Source organism: Chelonia mydas, chromosome 8, assembly GCF_015237465.2.
Source record: "Chelonia mydas isolate rCheMyd1 chromosome 8, rCheMyd1.pri.v2, whole genome shotgun sequence".
In the NCBI taxonomy this organism is placed as follows: Eukaryota; Metazoa; Chordata; order Testudines; family Cheloniidae; genus Chelonia; species Chelonia mydas.
Genome location: NC_057854.1, coordinates 36,529,553 through 36,545,948, shown reverse-complemented (window position 1 = coordinate 36,545,948; position 16,396 = coordinate 36,529,553). Strand labels below are relative to the sequence as shown.

General features: G+C 49.7%; 1 protein-coding gene across 4 annotated transcripts; it reads right to left on the bottom strand.

Annotated features, from left to right (window-relative positions):
- Nucleotides 1-304: 304 nt before the first annotated feature.
- TMCO6 (transmembrane and coiled-coil domains 6) lies at nucleotides 305-14,513 on the bottom strand. 4 transcript variants are annotated; one of them, XM_037907763.2, is made up of 12 exons: nucleotides 14,339-14,513; nucleotides 12,517-12,641; nucleotides 12,084-12,193; nucleotides 10,845-11,028; nucleotides 8,791-8,895; nucleotides 8,078-8,163; nucleotides 7,062-7,178; nucleotides 4,875-4,986; nucleotides 4,574-4,754; nucleotides 2,405-2,499; nucleotides 960-1,127; nucleotides 305-584 (listed from the first exon to the last, which is right to left on the bottom strand). In XM_037907763.2, the coding sequence occupies exons 1-12, from the start codon at nucleotides 14,421-14,423 to the stop codon at nucleotides 414-416; spliced, it is 1,539 nt and encodes a 512-aa protein (XP_037763691.1). In that variant the 5' UTR covers nucleotides 14,424-14,513; the 3' UTR covers nucleotides 305-413. The 4 variants fall into 4 exon arrangements, with proteins under 4 accessions (XP_037763691.1, XP_043377371.1, XP_037763692.1 ...); XM_043521436.1 differs by having other exon boundaries at nucleotides 14,253-14,491; XM_037907764.2 differs by lacking the exon at nucleotides 7,062-7,178.
- Between the last annotated feature and the right edge of the window lie 1,883 nt (nucleotides 14,514-16,396).

Genomic DNA, 16,396 nt, shown 5'->3' with positions numbered 1-16,396 from the left:
CCCACTCAGGGTGGGGGGCACTGAAGAGGGAGCAAATCCACTGAGGTACACCCATCTCTTGTCCAGGACATAGCCACTTCCCTTCTACTCAGTCTACCTGAGCAGTCATGTGAGCAGCTTGCTGTGCTGGAGGGAAAGTACCTTTACGGAGAAGGGCAAGCTAACCTCTTGCAGTCCGTGGGCTTGAGTTATGGCTGCCATTCTCTAGGGAACCACCCCATAGACTTTCCAGACAGCTGGGGGGCAGTAAAATCAGCTGGCACTGCCCTATTAGGGTTTGGCTTCACGCTGTGACAGCAGAGGGCAGAGTGTAAAATAGTTTATTAAATTCCAAAATAACTTCTCAATGTACAAAGTCCATGGGATAGAATTAGTGCAAATGGGAAGGGAAGCAGGAATGGATGCAGCGTGGTCTAGGAGGAGGGCAGTACAGCAGCTGAGGCACTGGCGCGGGAGATCGGAGAGGCTGCAGCTGGCTGGAGGTATGTCTCCCTGAGTGCCCTCACTCGCTCCTGGAGTTGGGGGTTGTCCTGGTGCTGTTCTAAGGCCTGCAGTCCTGCTTGGCTGAGAAAGTCGTCAGCAGCCTGTTCCACGACAGACAGCAGATTAGAGCTAGGCCCAGCCTAATGGAGGCAGCTGAGCAGCCTACGGGGCATGAGTGGATCTAGTTCTCCATGGTCTCTATCATAGAACCCATCATGCCTGATTCTTGGGAAAGGGGCTGAAGGATTAATTTCTAATGTACCTCCCACCCCAGGAGCTAGGTTCCCATGGATTGTGCTCTCCTTGCTCTTTGGATACAGAGAGGCCTTGAGGGAGTAGGGTTCCCCCTGGCACCTTTCCACAGCATAGCCTCTTAATTCCCCCCACTCAGGTTAGGTGGTAGCTGTTAGTTTACCACTGTGGTTCCCCGGCCGCTGCACAATGCAGAGAAACTGGAGGCCTGAGCTGAGCCCTACCTCTGGCAGGTGCAGGAAGAGGAGATGTAGCAGCTCCAGACTCTGGCCCACCACCTGGCCATCAGAAAGAGCAAGGGTGCTGAGCAGCGAGGGCAGCACAGCCTTCTGGTGCAGCTGGTGGCAGTAGGCAGGGCCCTTCTCGGCGATGTTACACAGCACAGTCAGAGCCTAGAGAGGGAGCTGGCATGAGTATCCCAAGCTGCATGGCTCAGTAGCTGACACCCAGGGAACTGACATTACTGAAGTTGGTCACAAGTTTTATATTGACTAGACCCAACCATCTATCACAGTCCTGTATGTCTCCCTGCCGCAAGATGGTGCAGTCTGGGTAACTCCACCTCCTGGGAGGACATGGGGAGAAGCAGGAAATGCTGTCACCCCTCGAAGGAGACAGCCCTGCAGTACAGCAAACCTTCGAAGGCAGAGATTGGCATGCTAGAACCCCACTCACCTGTCATTGTCTGCATGGCCCCAGGGCAGGGCGAGATGAGCTTTCTGGAGCGGGTGACAACCCCTGCTGAGGCCATGCAGAGTCTGCTACTTGTGCTTAGCATGGGGCTTGGTACACTGGCAAGCATCCGGGTGCCCAGAGTCACTCCACGCTGGAGCTGCCTGCCAGGCTGGGCTGCACAAAGGCCTGAGGATAGCTCCCTGCAGGCTTGGTTGGGAGCCATGGCTAAAGCAGTCTCCTGCCTGCAGAAGACACTAGAGCGGTGCAATAGCTAGCTACTAGTTCAGGTTTTCCCTGTTTAAGCACAAGCTGGTCCAGGCCTTTCCCTCACTGAGCCTGCTGGAAAGGTAGAGTATGCAGCAGCTCCTGTTGGCGTTTAAGAAGCTTTGAAAGTGCTTTCTTAGAAACCCCTTCATGCGTACTTCTCTTGAACGGGCTGCCTCCAAGCCCAAGTGCTGGCAGCGCTAGATCCCGGCTGCTCCTTTTATCTGCACTGCATTAGGGTGTGTTCCTCTTTCGCTGGTTGGATTTTGAAGCATCTTTCAGTTGGTCTATGGCTTATCATCCACTGGCATATTAGGAGACTAGAACCTGGGCAGGCAGCTCCCCTCATATTCTGCCAACTCCTCCCAGGATGACATACAAGTTGGGATGGGGAAGAGCATTTCAATGGGCTCCAAACCCTCCCAGGGCAGGATGCAGTCAGAGCTTCCATAAGCAGGCATGAATACAGAATCTAATAAGGAATGCAGGAGGGGACTGTCTTTAAAAAGAACCAAATAGGACAGAGGTAAATTAACCAGGTGAGGCATTGGGTATTTATCTTACCTTCATCATGGGCTGATAAAACCTCTGATATACACATGGACCTCCTATGTACAGGGCCCAACCACAGGAGCACAATCTCTTCCAGTGGCTCCTACCTGTCACCAGAGGCCCAGAAAACTGACTGCTCTAAAGAACACAATATCCCATGTAGTCAGAGATTCCCTACCAGCAGGGTCACCATCCGGGAACAGGGCAAGAGCTGCAAGAGGGCTGGGATCAGGTCCAGTGTGAGCACGGCAGAGCAGAAGATGGGCTCATCAGCTGGGAAGATCAGGAGACAAAGGTATTAAGGAAACCCAAACAGATTACTGAGAAAGGGCCTTCCAGATGAGGCTCGCAGAAGCATGCACTGACTGAGGTAGAGAAGCAGAGGATTTGCTGCTATATAAGGGGAGAGACTCGACAGAAGAATGGCCATCAGACCAATGGTCCAGCTAGCCCAGTATCCTGTCTTCCAACAGTGGCCAATGCCAGGTGTTCCAGAACAAATGAACAGAACAGGCATTTATTGAGTGGTCGATCCCCTGTCATCCAGTCCCAGCTTCTGCCACTCAGAGGTTTAGGGACACCCAGAGCACGGGGTTGCATGCCTGATAATCCTGGCTAATAGCCACTGATGAACCTGTCCTTCATGAATCTATCTAATTCCTTTTTGAACCCCATTATACTTTTGGCCTTCACAACATCACCTGGCAATGAGTTCTACAGACTGACTATGTGTTGTGTGAAGAAGTGCTTCCTTATGTTTGTTTTAAACCTGCTGCCTATTCAATTCATTGGGTGATCCCCAATTCTTGCGTGTTATGAAGGCGTAAATAACACTGCCTTATTAACTTTCTCCACACCAGTCATGACTTTATAGACTTCTATCGTACTCCCCTTACTCATCTCTTTTCTAAGCTGAACAGTCGCTCCTCATGTGGAAGCTGTTCTATACCCCTAATCATTTCTGTTGCCCTTCTCTGTATAGTTTCCAATTCTGGGGCAACCAGAACTGAACACAATATTCGAAGGGTGTGTGTACCATGGATTTATACAATGGCATGATATTTTCTGTCTTATTATCCATCCCTTTCCTAATGGTTCCCTGTTGTTAGAATTTTTGACTGCCACTGCACATTGAGTTGATGTTTTCTGAGAACTATCCATGACGACTCCAAGATCTTTTTCTTGAGTGGTGACAGCTAATTTAGACCCCTCATTTTGTATGTGTAGTTGGGATTATTTTTTCCAGTGTGCATTACTTTGCATGTATCAATACTGAATTTCATCTGCCATTTTTTTCCCCAGTCACCTCATTTTGTGAGATCCCTTTGTAACTCCTTGTGGTCAGCTTTGGACTTAGCTATCTTGAGTAATTTTGTATAGTTTTGAAACTTTGCCACCTCACTGTTTACCCCCATTTCTAGATCATTTATGAATATGCTGAACAGCACTGGTCCCAGTACAAATCCTTGGTGGAGCCCGCAGTTTATCTCTCTCCACTGTGAAAACTGACCATTTATTCCTACCCTTTGTCTCCTATCTTTTAACCAGTTACTGACTTATCCAGATCTTCCCTCTTATCCCATAACTGCTTACTTTGCCTAAGAGCCTATAGTGTGGGACCTTGTCAAAGGCGTTCTGAAAGTCCAAGTAGACTATGTCACCTGGATAACACATGCTTGTTGACTTCCTCAAAGAATTCTAATAGAGTTGCGATGCATGATTTTCCTTTACAACACCCATGTTATATCATGTTCATCTATATGTCTGATATGTCTGTGTGCTCATTGCACTAGGATGGGGGATGTTGTGAAAGTATCAGTGTCAGCACAGCTGGGCATGGAAGATCAGAGACAGTAAGAAATTTTAGCAGCTACAGTGGATTCCCCGCTCCACTGGGAAGGGAGTGTCATGCTGCGTCCCATCAAGCACACCACCCAGAACATGTCAGAGATGGATGAACTTGTGAGCGGCCAAGGAGAGGAACTCGAGAACTGGGGAACACTGGGATGATGAAGTAGGTAGTAAGATAACGCCTGTGTTTTCTGTTCTGCCTATGGTTGTGTTATCTTATGTCTCCCAAATTGAGACTCTGGTGTGCCCTTCCTTCATGAGTCTAGTCCTAGCCCAATGAGCCGTAGCAGCACCATAGGTTCTGTTTCAAGGTCTCTTTGGAGCTCTGTCCCTTCTCAGAGGTGATCTACAAAAAATGTGAGTCTCCCTGACTTTCATTTGAGGCAAGTCCCAGAAACCCCAGCCATCAGCTATGTTAGTCACTCTATTCCTGTAGCAAATTCTAGGAGAATTCCCATTAGGTGCTATGCCCAGCCGGGGTACATAGGAAAATCACCTGTGAGGTTGTTGAGAAACCAGAGACACTCCTGCACTAGGAACGGGTGCTGCTGGAGGAAGTACTGCATGAAGAGAAACAAAGCCACCAAGAGGCGCTCATCCTGGATCTGCACTTTGCAGCCCTCTGTCTCATCCTCCGCAAGCAGGTTGCTCAGACACCGCAGCACAGGACAGATAAGCTGCAACGGTAAGAACAGCAGCATGGGGCATTCCCCCTCATTCACAGTAGTGCTTCAGACAGCAGGGGTCTGGCGCGTGGCACTGCTGACCAGCTAAGACCCTCTATAGCCTCTACTTACCAACTCCAGGCCCTCAGTAGCTGCTTTTGACATCATGGAAGCCAGTTCCAGCAACAATAGCACCAGGGTTGACACTATCCCCTGGGAGATTAACAGCACGTTGTTCACATGGCTATGAAGGGAAAGGAACATTACAGGAACAATGAATTCAAGGAGCGAACCCAAAACCAGCCAGCACCACTCAGCCTGCTCATGTCCATGCACCAGCTGGTTTGGCTGGAGCCTCAGCTAAAAGACTGGGGGTAACGTTGTTTCACACTCTCTCAAGTTGAAATTGACAGAAGGGGTTTTGCTCCGATTCTATACTGCAGGTCCCCCTGAGGGCAGCAGCTAACTCTGGAACATTGCAGCCTAAAAGGGGAACATTTCAGAAAGGGAAAAGCATGTGGAAACAGAGGGTTATAGCTGTCTGGGGGTATCCACGCTTCACACCACACTTCCCTTTGCAAGACGGAATTCTCCAAGTGTGGCAAGCTGTCATGTGACAGTGCAACCCAAGATCGCTGATTGCAGCAAGGAAGACCAGGAGGAGGACAGGGCAAGAGCCTCATCTCAAACCAATCCCAGGCAACAGATTATAAAGCAACAGCTCTAAGATTACATGCACCTGGGCCATGAGGGCAGACAGGGGGAGGAAAGGAAGCTCAAAGAAGAGGACAGCTTCATAGAGCAACCACACACCACACAACAAAAACACTAACCCAGGAACCTATCCTTGCAACAAGGCCCGATGCCAACTCTGTCCACATATTTATTCAAGTGACACCATCATAGGACCTCATCACATTAGCCACGCCATCAGGGGCTCATTCACCTGCACATCTACAAATGTGATATATGCAATCATGTGCCAGCAATGCCCCTCTGCCATGTACATTGGCCAAACCGGACAGTCTCTACGTAAAAGAATAAATGGACACAAATCTGACATCAGGAATCATAACATTCAAAAATCGGTAGGAGAACACTTCAACCTCTCTGGCCACTCAGTAAAAGATTTAAGGGTGGCAATTTTGCAACAGAAAAGCTTCAAAAACAGACTCCAATGAGAAACTGCTGAGCTTGAATTAATATGCCAACTAGATACCATTAACTTGGGTTTGAACAGAGACACATATTGAATCTATTTCCCTATGTTAAGTATCCTCACACCTTCTTGTCAACTGTCTAAATGGGCCATCTTGATTATCACTACAAAAGTTTTTTTCTCCTGCTGATAATAGCTCATCTTAATTAATTAGCCTCAGTGGTTTGAGCATTGGCCTTGCTTAACCCAGGGTTGTGAGTTCAATCCTTGAGGGGGCCATTTAAGGATCTGGGGCAAAAATTGGGGATTGGTCCTGCTCTGAGCAGGGGGTTGGACTAGATGACCTCCTGAGGTCCCTTCCAACCCTGAGCTTCTATGATTTCTATGCATCCGATGAAGTGGGCTGTAGCCCACAAAAGTTTATGCTCTAATAAATTTGTTAGTCTCCACAAGTAGTCCTGTTCTTTTTGCGGATACAGACTAACACGGCTGCTACTCTAAACCTGTCACAGAGCTGCAGAATCACCGGGATAGGAACAATCTCTAGTTCAGTGTCAATAACACGAGACTGGGTGTGCCATAGAGTACAAGGCCAGCAGGGACCACCAGTCCATCTAGTCTGACCCCTGAATACCACAGGCCACTCCCAGCACCCACACACTGAACCCAGCAGCCAAAATTAGCCGCCAGGAGACTCGACTATTATGTACCACAGGCAGAGAACAGGAAGGACCAAAGTGCACCAGTGCCCAAGGCCCCCAGGGCAATGAATGATTAAGTAAGATATACCCAGAGAATGCTGGCAGGCGACCCACAACCCACACTGGGTGAAACCCCCCCAGGATCACTGCCAACCTGTCCTCAGCTATCCCACAAACTGAGGCTAGTAACAGGTTTGAGAACTGATAGGTCCCAACCACAGTGGATAGAGCCATGCACACACAAGGGACAACCGTCCATGACACTCAGCTCTCCCTCTGAGGTCTCCCCAAGGGACTGAGAGAGGGTTACACAGACAGAGATAGTCTCTGAGCTAAAGCAACTGACTAAGGAGCCTCTCTTTCTGTTCCCAAACACTGGGGGTCGGGCTCTTCTTCCATCTGTCTGGAAAGCCCCAGGCAGCTTTGGGGAGCTATAGAGTAAGTACTAAATGCATTTACCTACACACAATGTAATGAAGACACCAAGAAAACTCCACGGCGACTCCCATTCCCAGCTCCAGGTTGGAGCTAACCAATTGAAGCATGTGCTGGGGGAGAACCGAGTCCAGAACCAAGCTGGGGCCAGAAAGGAGAGTTAAGAGAAACATGGATTTTAAAGAGGGATTAAGCAGGAGTACAAGCAACACTGTCACACGCGGGGCAAAAACCTGGGCTGTCTGATGAGGGTAACTGTACCGCTCTCCCCAGAGCTGCTCGGGTTTAACACCCTCAGTGCGCTTCCAAAGCCCCGAACAGGAGACACTCCACCAAGGGAGGACAGACCCCAAATACATGTCCACCAAAGCAATGCTCAGAGAACTGGGCAGGTTCCATCCCGTGAGGCGAGATGCGAGATCTGTTGGTAAATATGTACCAGGATGTTCCTGTTTGTCAACGAGGCCAGAACTGTAATAACATGAAAGGAGTTGGGGGTGTCAGTCCAGTTCCAGTGGGGGGTCAAGCATCTAGCATGGACAATCTCACAGCTGGCACTAATCAACCACCTCATTAGCAGGCTCTGCAGAGAGGCTTCAGAGCCTCAACTCGCCTCAACCCTAGACACAGTCCTTCCCAGGCAAGGCAGAGGAACCTCAACAGGTTGTTGTGGGGGCAGCTTGCACTGATGCTGCCCATGCTAGAATACACGGGGGTAGATGGCCTCAGTCTCCAGGGCTGTCAAGCCAGCTCCTTTCAGTAGCACTAGGATCAATAGGAAGAAGTGTCCAGAGTATTTCTCTGTTGGCCCCCTCGGTTTCACGCAGCCTCTTATGGTTACTGAAAGCTGATTACCTGAGGGGTTAGGGAAAAGTGTCCTGATCTGTACAAAACCTCAGTGTCCTTGCCAGGGTTCTGCTCCGGCATATTAACATCACAGAGATAACACGTGCCAGGAGGATGCTAACTGCCCCTAGGATGCAAATGCCGTGCTCAGCCATGTGCCCTGTCCAGATGGAAGGGGAGGGAGTGATGCTTACGGTATGATCTTGGTGGGAGCTTCCCTGGCCTGCAGGAGCTGCGACAGGACGTAGCCCAGGCCTTCCAGCACTGCCACATGAGGGGACTGAAATCAAAGAGCACAAGGCTGAGCCAACAAAACAAACCCAACTATCAGATGGGTAGCCGTGTTAGTCTGTATCCACAAAAACAACGAGGAGTCCTAATTGTTTTTTTTAGAACCCAGCAGGAGTCAGCAGTGAAAGGAGAAAGGCCAGTATCTACAAAATGACTCAATGTAAAGCAGAGAGGCTGAACTTAGTCTCACCGCAGCTCCATGCTAGTTTGAAATATGTACATGTGATGGCCAAGCCATTCCTCTGAGTCTCCAGGACCCCCAGAAAGCTCACAAGGCAGACATGCCTGTGATCACTTGTGATTAAGAGACAGAGAGATCTAGCCAGGGAGGAGCATAAAAACCCTGTCAGCCACCATCAAAATGTTACCCCAGGAAATTAAAATTGTACATGGCAGTGCACATGGCGTATGCCCAGCTGCACCCGCAACTGGGCTCAGCTCTCTGCAGAGTGCCCTCTGCACACGGCCTGCCCCGTGACAGGAAGCGATGCTGTGCCATTCATACAAGCTCTTAGTGACTACACTAAGCCACTAGTTCAAGAACGCAGGGAAATACCCCCTCCTGCTTGGCAAGGCTCATAGGAAGAGCCAGAGATAGGCTAGCTGGATCACTCACCTGGATACAGGATGCCAGGGCTGGAATAATGCCTTGAGGTAAAAGTTGCTTCCTCACGGCATCACTCTCCACTGCCAAGTTCCCCAGCGTGTACAAACACAGCTCCTAAAACACAGACGTGGGGGACCACAGTTATGCTCCCTATGTGCCACAAGTGCCCCGCCAATCCAACCAGATGAGAGTGCCCCCTACTGGCATTAGGGCGATATTGCCACTAGAGAGCAACAAACAGCACCTTGAGATGCATGAATGCTGCACTAATGGCAAGAGAGATGTGGTTTCCAGGACCAGCAGAGCCAGAGAATCTACTGCTAACTGAGTCACTTTACCTAGCACAGCGTTCCCTGCTTGTGCAGGAGGCTCCTGGCTAGCTAGACACAGGCACACAAATTTAGTGCATCTGAGGGTCATACTATCAACAACAAGAATCCAAAGGACATACTTGCTGGAGTGCGGTGTAGCTAACCTCCTCTGCAATATAGGAACACAGAGACTGCCAGATGGGTCAGACTCAAGGTCCATTTAATCCAGCCTCCTATCACAGACAGTACGCAGTGCCAGATGCTTCAGACTACTTGATGATTCAGAAGAAGGGGCAGATAGGGAGATAGATGTGGGATGGTCTGTCCCCTATGAAGGTCTCACTTCAACCCACAATAGTTAGAGACTGACTTAAACCCTGAAGAGTTAGTGGGTTTTTTTTATCCCTTCCAAGACTTTGTTTGCATTAACTTTGGCTATTCATGTTAGCCATATGACTGTCCAAACCCTCTTTGAATCGTATTGGCCACAATGACATCCTGTGGCAGTGAGTTGCACAGTCTGATTACACACTGAGTGTAGAAGTATTTCCTTTCTCAGTTTGGAATTTGCCACCTTTAATTCAGTTTCATTAAGTGTCCCCTTGTTCTTGTGTTATGAGACATGGAGAACAGAAGTCCCCGATCTCCCTTCTTTAGGCCATTCATCCTTTTATAGATTTTTATCTTGTTCCCTCTTATTTGTCTCCTATCTAAAGTAACAATACCAGTTATTCCAATCTCTCTTCACAGGAGAGTTTTTCCAGCACATGATCATTCTCATCGCCCTTCTCTGAGCCCCCCCTATTTCTGCACCACACTTTTTGAAATGGGGAGCCAGTTCTACATACAGTCTCCAGCTAAGGCTGTACCATCCATTTCTATAAAGACATTCGATTATTTTCTGGATTATTCTCTATCTCACTCCTTCTACACTGTAACATCCTGCTTGGGTTTTGCACTGCAGCTGCACATTCACTAGCTGTCTTCATTGCACTGTCTGTCCCTTTCCTGAGCTGACAGTTAATTTAAACCCCTGTGAGATGTGTGAGTAGTATATATTTTCCCTTCCACCGTGCATTACTTTGCCTTTATCTGCACTGCTCTTCAGCTGCCTTGTGTTGCCAATTACCTAGCTTGGTTAAGTCCCACACAGTCTTATCGGGACTTGACTAACCTCAATAGCTTTCTGCAAATTTTGCAACGTCACTGTTCACCCCCCTTTTCAGTGCATTAATAAATATATTAAACCATATCAGACTTAACATGGAACCATGAGGCACTCGGCTGTCAACCTTTGCCATCATGAAAACCAATAATTTATTCCTACTCTTCATTTCCTGTCTTTAGCCCATTTTTGATCCACAACAATACTTTGCCTTTTACCCCTGATTATTTAGCTTCTTTAGTAGCCTCTTATGAAGGGCTTTGTCAAAAGCCTTTTGAAAGTCTAAATACATTGTGTCAAGCAGTTCTCTTTTATCCATTGTAGAGATGCATCACAGAGACTACAGGGCCACTGTTCTACCTTCAGCCAGGAAGCCATTGATGGAGCACTGCACAGGGGCACCTGTAGTCTCTACAAGATGTAGCTCTGTCCTGAAGAGGAGGGCAGCTGAAGGACTCTATTGGAGACCTTTGTGGGCTGCATCTGGCCAATGAGCTACATTTTGGCCACTCAATCTCAGAAGTCCAACCACTAATGAAATCCCAGCAGATGCAAGAACAATGGAGAAATACAGGCCCGCATCTTACTGTGAATTCTACACTGTGTCCTGAGAGATAGGTCAGGAGATAGGAGGTTGCTGGCAAACACGCCTCAGCCACAGCAGGGTCACTGGAGTGTGAGAGTTCGTGCAGACAGCGAGCTGCCTCCATCTGTATGTTGGCCAAGCTGCTGGTGAAGAGCCCGATCAGGACCCGCATGCTGCCCTCCAACCTGCAAAAGCAAAACATGACATTGTTTCATTCTGCTGCCCCCCCTTTCCCAAAACACACACACACTCCTCCCACCCTGATGTCCCAGGGTCAGGAAGGCAAGTTGTCTCTCAGGGACCAGGCACCAAAAACCTGCCCAGTTCATGCGCTGGCCTGGCCATTCCTCAGACCGCTTGACTTGAAAGGGCCAGGTTAATTCCTGCTCTCACAGCTCTGACTTCACTGCAGTTACACAGGGCTGGATTTGGCACAGTGTTTGGATATTGACTTTGTCCCACTTCATTTACAATATTTTCTCTTATTCCTTCCCCCCCGCTCCTTTCCTGTCTTTGAGCAGCCAAATTTGCTGCCTTCTGAAGTCACTTTGCCACCACTATGTGGCATGGCAGAGAGCCTAACAAAGCTGTCCCGTCCAGCCAGAAGGGAACTGCAATGCCGGACAGCTCTCCCTATAAGAACATGAGCAGGATGAAGTCTCAAGCAAACCACGCAGACAGGAGAGTACAGCACACAGCTCTCTCAAGCATAGTGAAGAGCCTTGTAGGAATCCTTTGCAATATATTTCCCTGATCAAAATCAGATAGAGTCATGTCCTGCAAGCCCTCAGCCTCCTTTTGGCAGTCTAGAGCGGCTGCGTCCAGCTTTCCCCCATAACCTCCTCTGTTCCAGTGGGACTCTCCCAGCTCAGCCTCATCCGCAACCCAGCAGAGCACAAAGGCATTCGGGCCAGGCTATCTAGGGCGCTGGCCCACATAACGTAAGCTCTTCTCTCAGTGGGAAAAGGAAGTGGTCACAGAAAAGAAAGGGATGGAGACATTTTCTAATGCAGATACTTGAGCCACACTCCCAACCACAGCAAAATTTCCCATATCACAGAAATAGCTACACTGATCCCTGCTACAGAGGATACGTGGGCCCATCCCCGTCTAAGTGGATCCACAGCCATGTCCTTGCAATGGCCACTACCAGAGAGGCCCACTGCTGGCTGGATCCTTTATGAGCACAGACTAGCCGTGCCTGGGACTGGTCATAGCATGGAAGCACAGACTGGCTAACCTGACAAATTTCTGCTGCGTCTCTTTGTGCTGCAGTCCCTGTCGAAGGCGACTCAACAATTTCTTCCTCTCCTGTGTTCCCCTCTGGACATCCCTCAGCAGCTGCAAAATCTGGCGGAAAACAAACAGCTGAGTGGATGTCAAGCACAGCTGCAGGGTAAAAATCACATGCCTAAAGGCATGATCACTTATGGTCATTCAAGATGCCATGGCACTCTTCTAAAGGGTATTGATACTAACCCTGGCACCTAGGTGCTACAGCTAGAGCTTATATAGCAGTCTGTAAAACACTATGGAATCCAACCAGCTATATGAACTTAGTATCGTTATTATTAATTTATTATTATTATTATTATTATTAACAGAGGCTAGGGCCAGTGAAAGACATTGCAGTGAATACCTAGAACCAGAGACAAATGGTATAAACCCTTCACCTCCTGCTCAGACAGAGGTTCTGCTGCTATCTCCACTCCAGCCTGCCCGTCTCCATTCACCAGGCTGTCTTCTCGCAGAAGTCTCTTACTGACCAACTGCTGCTGCCTCCGGGCCTTCCTCAGAGCTGCAAACAAACCAACCTGATTACTGACAACAACACAGCTTTCCAGCTCAAGACAAGTTTTCACCCCACACAAAACACTGCTCTTTTTTGGGTTGAGGAGAAGCTGCTGTTTGTCTCTTTCTGCGACTATAAAATCACCTATGCCAGTGTCTAGATGTTTTTCCCATAAATTATCCGATTTAGCATCTGATGAAGTGAGCTATAGCTCACGAAAGCTTATGCTCAAATAAATTTGTTAGTCTCTAAGGTGCCACAAGTACTCCTTTTCTTTTTGCGGATACAGACTAACATGGCTGCTACTCTGAAACCATAAATTATAGGTGATTTTACACAGATTTATTACAAATAAATAATCTTTGCACAATGGAGTTTGGAGAGGTAGGTCCTACGTTGGCCATAGATTTGGGAGCTGCAAGTCAAAGCAAGAGGTGACACTGGCCTGGATGACGAGTTGAAGCAAAGGTGGAGCTGAGGCAGTGAAATACATGGAGAGTGTTATGGGGCTAGTAAAAGCCCACTAGGCATAGGTGGAAAAAGAAACGTTTGGGGAAGATCTGAACCAAAAAGGAAAACAGAGGAGCTGGAGGTGTGTTTGAAGATGCAGCAGAGGCACTTTCTGACTTTGAGACATCCAGGTGACGGATGCTGACATGAAGCCCACCAGTTTACCTGGTCAAGACATGAGAGAACTCAATAAAGGTCTATGAGGAAATATAGCTGAGTATCATCAGTGCCAAAGTTGAGCTAGAGAAGATAGACAAAGAAGGAGGAGAGGGCCAAGAACTGAATCTTTTGGGACTGCGAAGAGAAGGAGCTACTGCCCCCACCAGAGACAGGGAGAGAGGGAGTAGTGTGATAATGTAGGTAGTGGAACCATGACAGCTTCCATTCTATGGACAAATCAAAACCTAGCATGAAAGCAGGCTTTGTTGCACTATTCCCCAGACAAGCCAACGAGAATCAGTGTTATGAATCCACCAGCTGCAATATCAAGAGTGTCTAGAATACAGTAACAAACCACCTGTGATTCCTAAGGGGGGGGGGGGAGTGAGGGAGAGGAATAAGAGGACAAGACCCCTCCCCAGACCCAATTATTGAAACAAATAGATCAGATCTTACCCTACATGGACACCTCTTCTCCAAAGGCCCAGCCCAACCCCACTTCCTAGGAGCATGGCTCAGATCACACCCAGATTTGGCCCCTTTGCAGGGACCAAGACTCTTGTTCCAGACCCAAGCTTGCAGATCAGAGCACTAGACCCAAGAGAGTCTCTGGTTTCAGAGTGGTAGCCGTGTTAGTCTGTATCAGCAACAAGGAGTACTTGTGGCACCTTAGAGACTAACAAATGTATTTGAGCATAAGCTTTTGTGGGCTAAAGCCCACTTAATCAGATGCAAGATATATATATTTTCCTACTGTATTTTCCACTGCATGCATTTGAAGCTTATGCTCAAATAGAAAAGAGTGTCTGTTTCTCAGTCCCAGGGGTCTGAACCCCCTTCCCAGAACGGCAGCAACTCCTCTCAGCCCAGATCCCCCTCCCAAGACCCCCACCTCCCAGACACAAGGATCCAGCGCCAACTGCCCCCAACCGAACCAGCTGCCCGGACCTCCAGAACCGCCCCCCCAGACTGGCTCCTGCAGGGCCCAGCCGGGGTCCCCAGGCCTGGGCCCGGCGGCTCTGTCGGGCCCGGACCTGACTCCTGCTCCCGCCGGCGGGCCCGCAGCTCCTCCAGGCCGCTGGCATCGGGCCGGTACCGGGAGCTCCTCCGGCTCCACATCCCGATCGCGGCCGAGGCGGCGGGTGGAAGCCGCCGCCGGCTCCAGCGGGGAAGATGGCGGCCGGGGACCGCGCGCTTCCGGGAGCCGGGCCCGAGCCGCGGCGGCGCGGCATTCTACGGGAGGTCCCGGTCTGACCGGCCGCAGCAGGCCTCGGATCCCGGGCTCTGTGGAGATTGGGGCGCGGGTGCTGGGGGGGCCGGAGTCGGCGGGAGGGAAGGAGTCAGTGAGGGGGGAATTGGGGGTCCCGGGATGTCAGTAACGGGGGTCCCGGGGGCTGGGGGTTCCTGGCGTGTCAGTGAGGGGGGTCCCGAGGGTGTCAAGCTGCAGGATTCCCAGGGGACTGGGAGGATTCCCAGGGGGCTGGGGTCCCGGGGGTGTCAGTGAGGAGGGTCCCAGGAGCATTGGGGGATCAGTGAGGGGGGTCCCAAGGGGGCTGTGAGGGGATCCCAGGGGGCTGGGGAGCTTGCATGTTTCAGTGCGGGGGGTTCCCTGGGGGTCCTAGATGTCAGTGAGGGTAGTCCCCAGAGATTGGGGGACCCCAAATGTCAGTGAGGGGGGTTCCTAGGACGTTTTGGGGTCCTGGGTGCCAGTGATTGGAGAGTCCAATCACTCCAGGGAGTTGGGGGTTCCAGGTGTGTTAGTGTGGGGGTTGGGTAACCGTGAGGATGTGGCCTTGGACTGGGGCCAGCTCTTATTGTCGGACTGAGCTTGCTAACTGTAGTGTTGAGTTAACCCGTTCTCTGCTCTCTTTCTCCTTCCCCCTATGGCCTTTCACAGCCTGCAAAAGAATCTTCCATTCCACACTCACTTACACCTTTGACCCTTCCCAAAATATTCTGCAATGCTTGCAACAGCATTAACAATATACAATGCTGATCTGCCTTCCCCAGGAGACCCCTTGAGAGAGGGAGCCATGTGTGACAAGGAGGGCTGCTGGGGGGTTGGGGGCCTTGGGTATGTCCTGGGGTGTATCAACTGGGAACAAGGGTATTTCAAGAGACGTCCTGTTCCTGGTGCCAAACATCCCCACGTCTCCTGTTCAGTAAAGAGCCACTAAGAAGTGACTGGTCAGACACATTCTCTCAAGCAATAATCATGCTGAAGATCTGACCTGTGAGATAGATGGAGGATTTTTACTGTGGATAAACTACCTGGATGGGCAGGAGAGGCCGGCCCTTTAAACTACCCTTTGTTCTGTATTTCCCATATAATTGTCCTTGTTTCCCTTGAAACACAGGTGGTCTCCCCTAGTCAGAAGGGGCTGCCAGGAGACAGGCGCCCTGGACATGGTTGGCCCTGACTGTGTTGGTCAGGGAAGCCCTGGGGATGTAGATCAGGAGGCTTCACCAGAGAACGCATTGGGGAATTGTGCTGTATTCCACGTTCTGCAGCCTTCATAGAATATCAGGGTTGGAAGGGACCTCAGGAGGTCATCTAGTCCAGCCCCCTGCTCAAAGCAGGACCAATCCCCAATTTTTGCCCCAATCCCTAAATGGCCCCCTCAACGATTGAACTCACAACCCTGGGTTTAGCAGGCCAATGCTAAAACCACTGAGCTATCCCTTCCCCCCTTCCCTGGCTCCTTTGGTGAACTTTTCAGTATGTGGCACTGCCTGTTAGCCAGGTGTTATTTGTGCCACTCCTCCCAAGAGTTTCTAGTCCAGATAGTGACTATGGGACTCTATTACTGAGGGATTTGGCTCATCCTTGAAACTCTTTTCTGAAGTAAATTCCCCCACACATGCACATTTTGCAGGCACAGCTTCAGAGGTTAGAAATGGGCCCATTAACATCTAGATTCTGCCCCACTGAAATCAATGGAGGATTTGCCTTTGACTTCAGTGAGAGTAGGATCAACCCCATATAACTTCCATGCTGACTCCCTTGAACGATAGGAAAGTAATATTTATAATCTGATTTTAGTTTAATCTGCTCTAGCAGTAACTGCCAAAGTGTAATGTTCTGTATCTCG

What these genes read in the sequence shown, in the direction of transcription:
- TMCO6 (XM_037907763.2), bottom strand. Translation starts at nt 14,423, where the DNA reads ATGTGGAGCCGGAGGAGCTCCCGGTACCGGCCCGATGCCAGCGGCCTG. An exon ending in ACGCAGCAGAAATTTGTCAG is followed by an intron (nt 11,029 to 12,083) that starts GTTAGCCAGTCT and finishes TTGCTTTTGCAG; the next exon opens with GTTGGAGGGCAGCATGCGGG. An exon ending in GTTTCTCAACAACCTCACAG is followed by an intron (nt 2,500 to 4,573) that starts GTGATTTTCCTA and finishes TGATCTTCCCAG; the next exon opens with CTGATGAGCCCATCTTCTGC.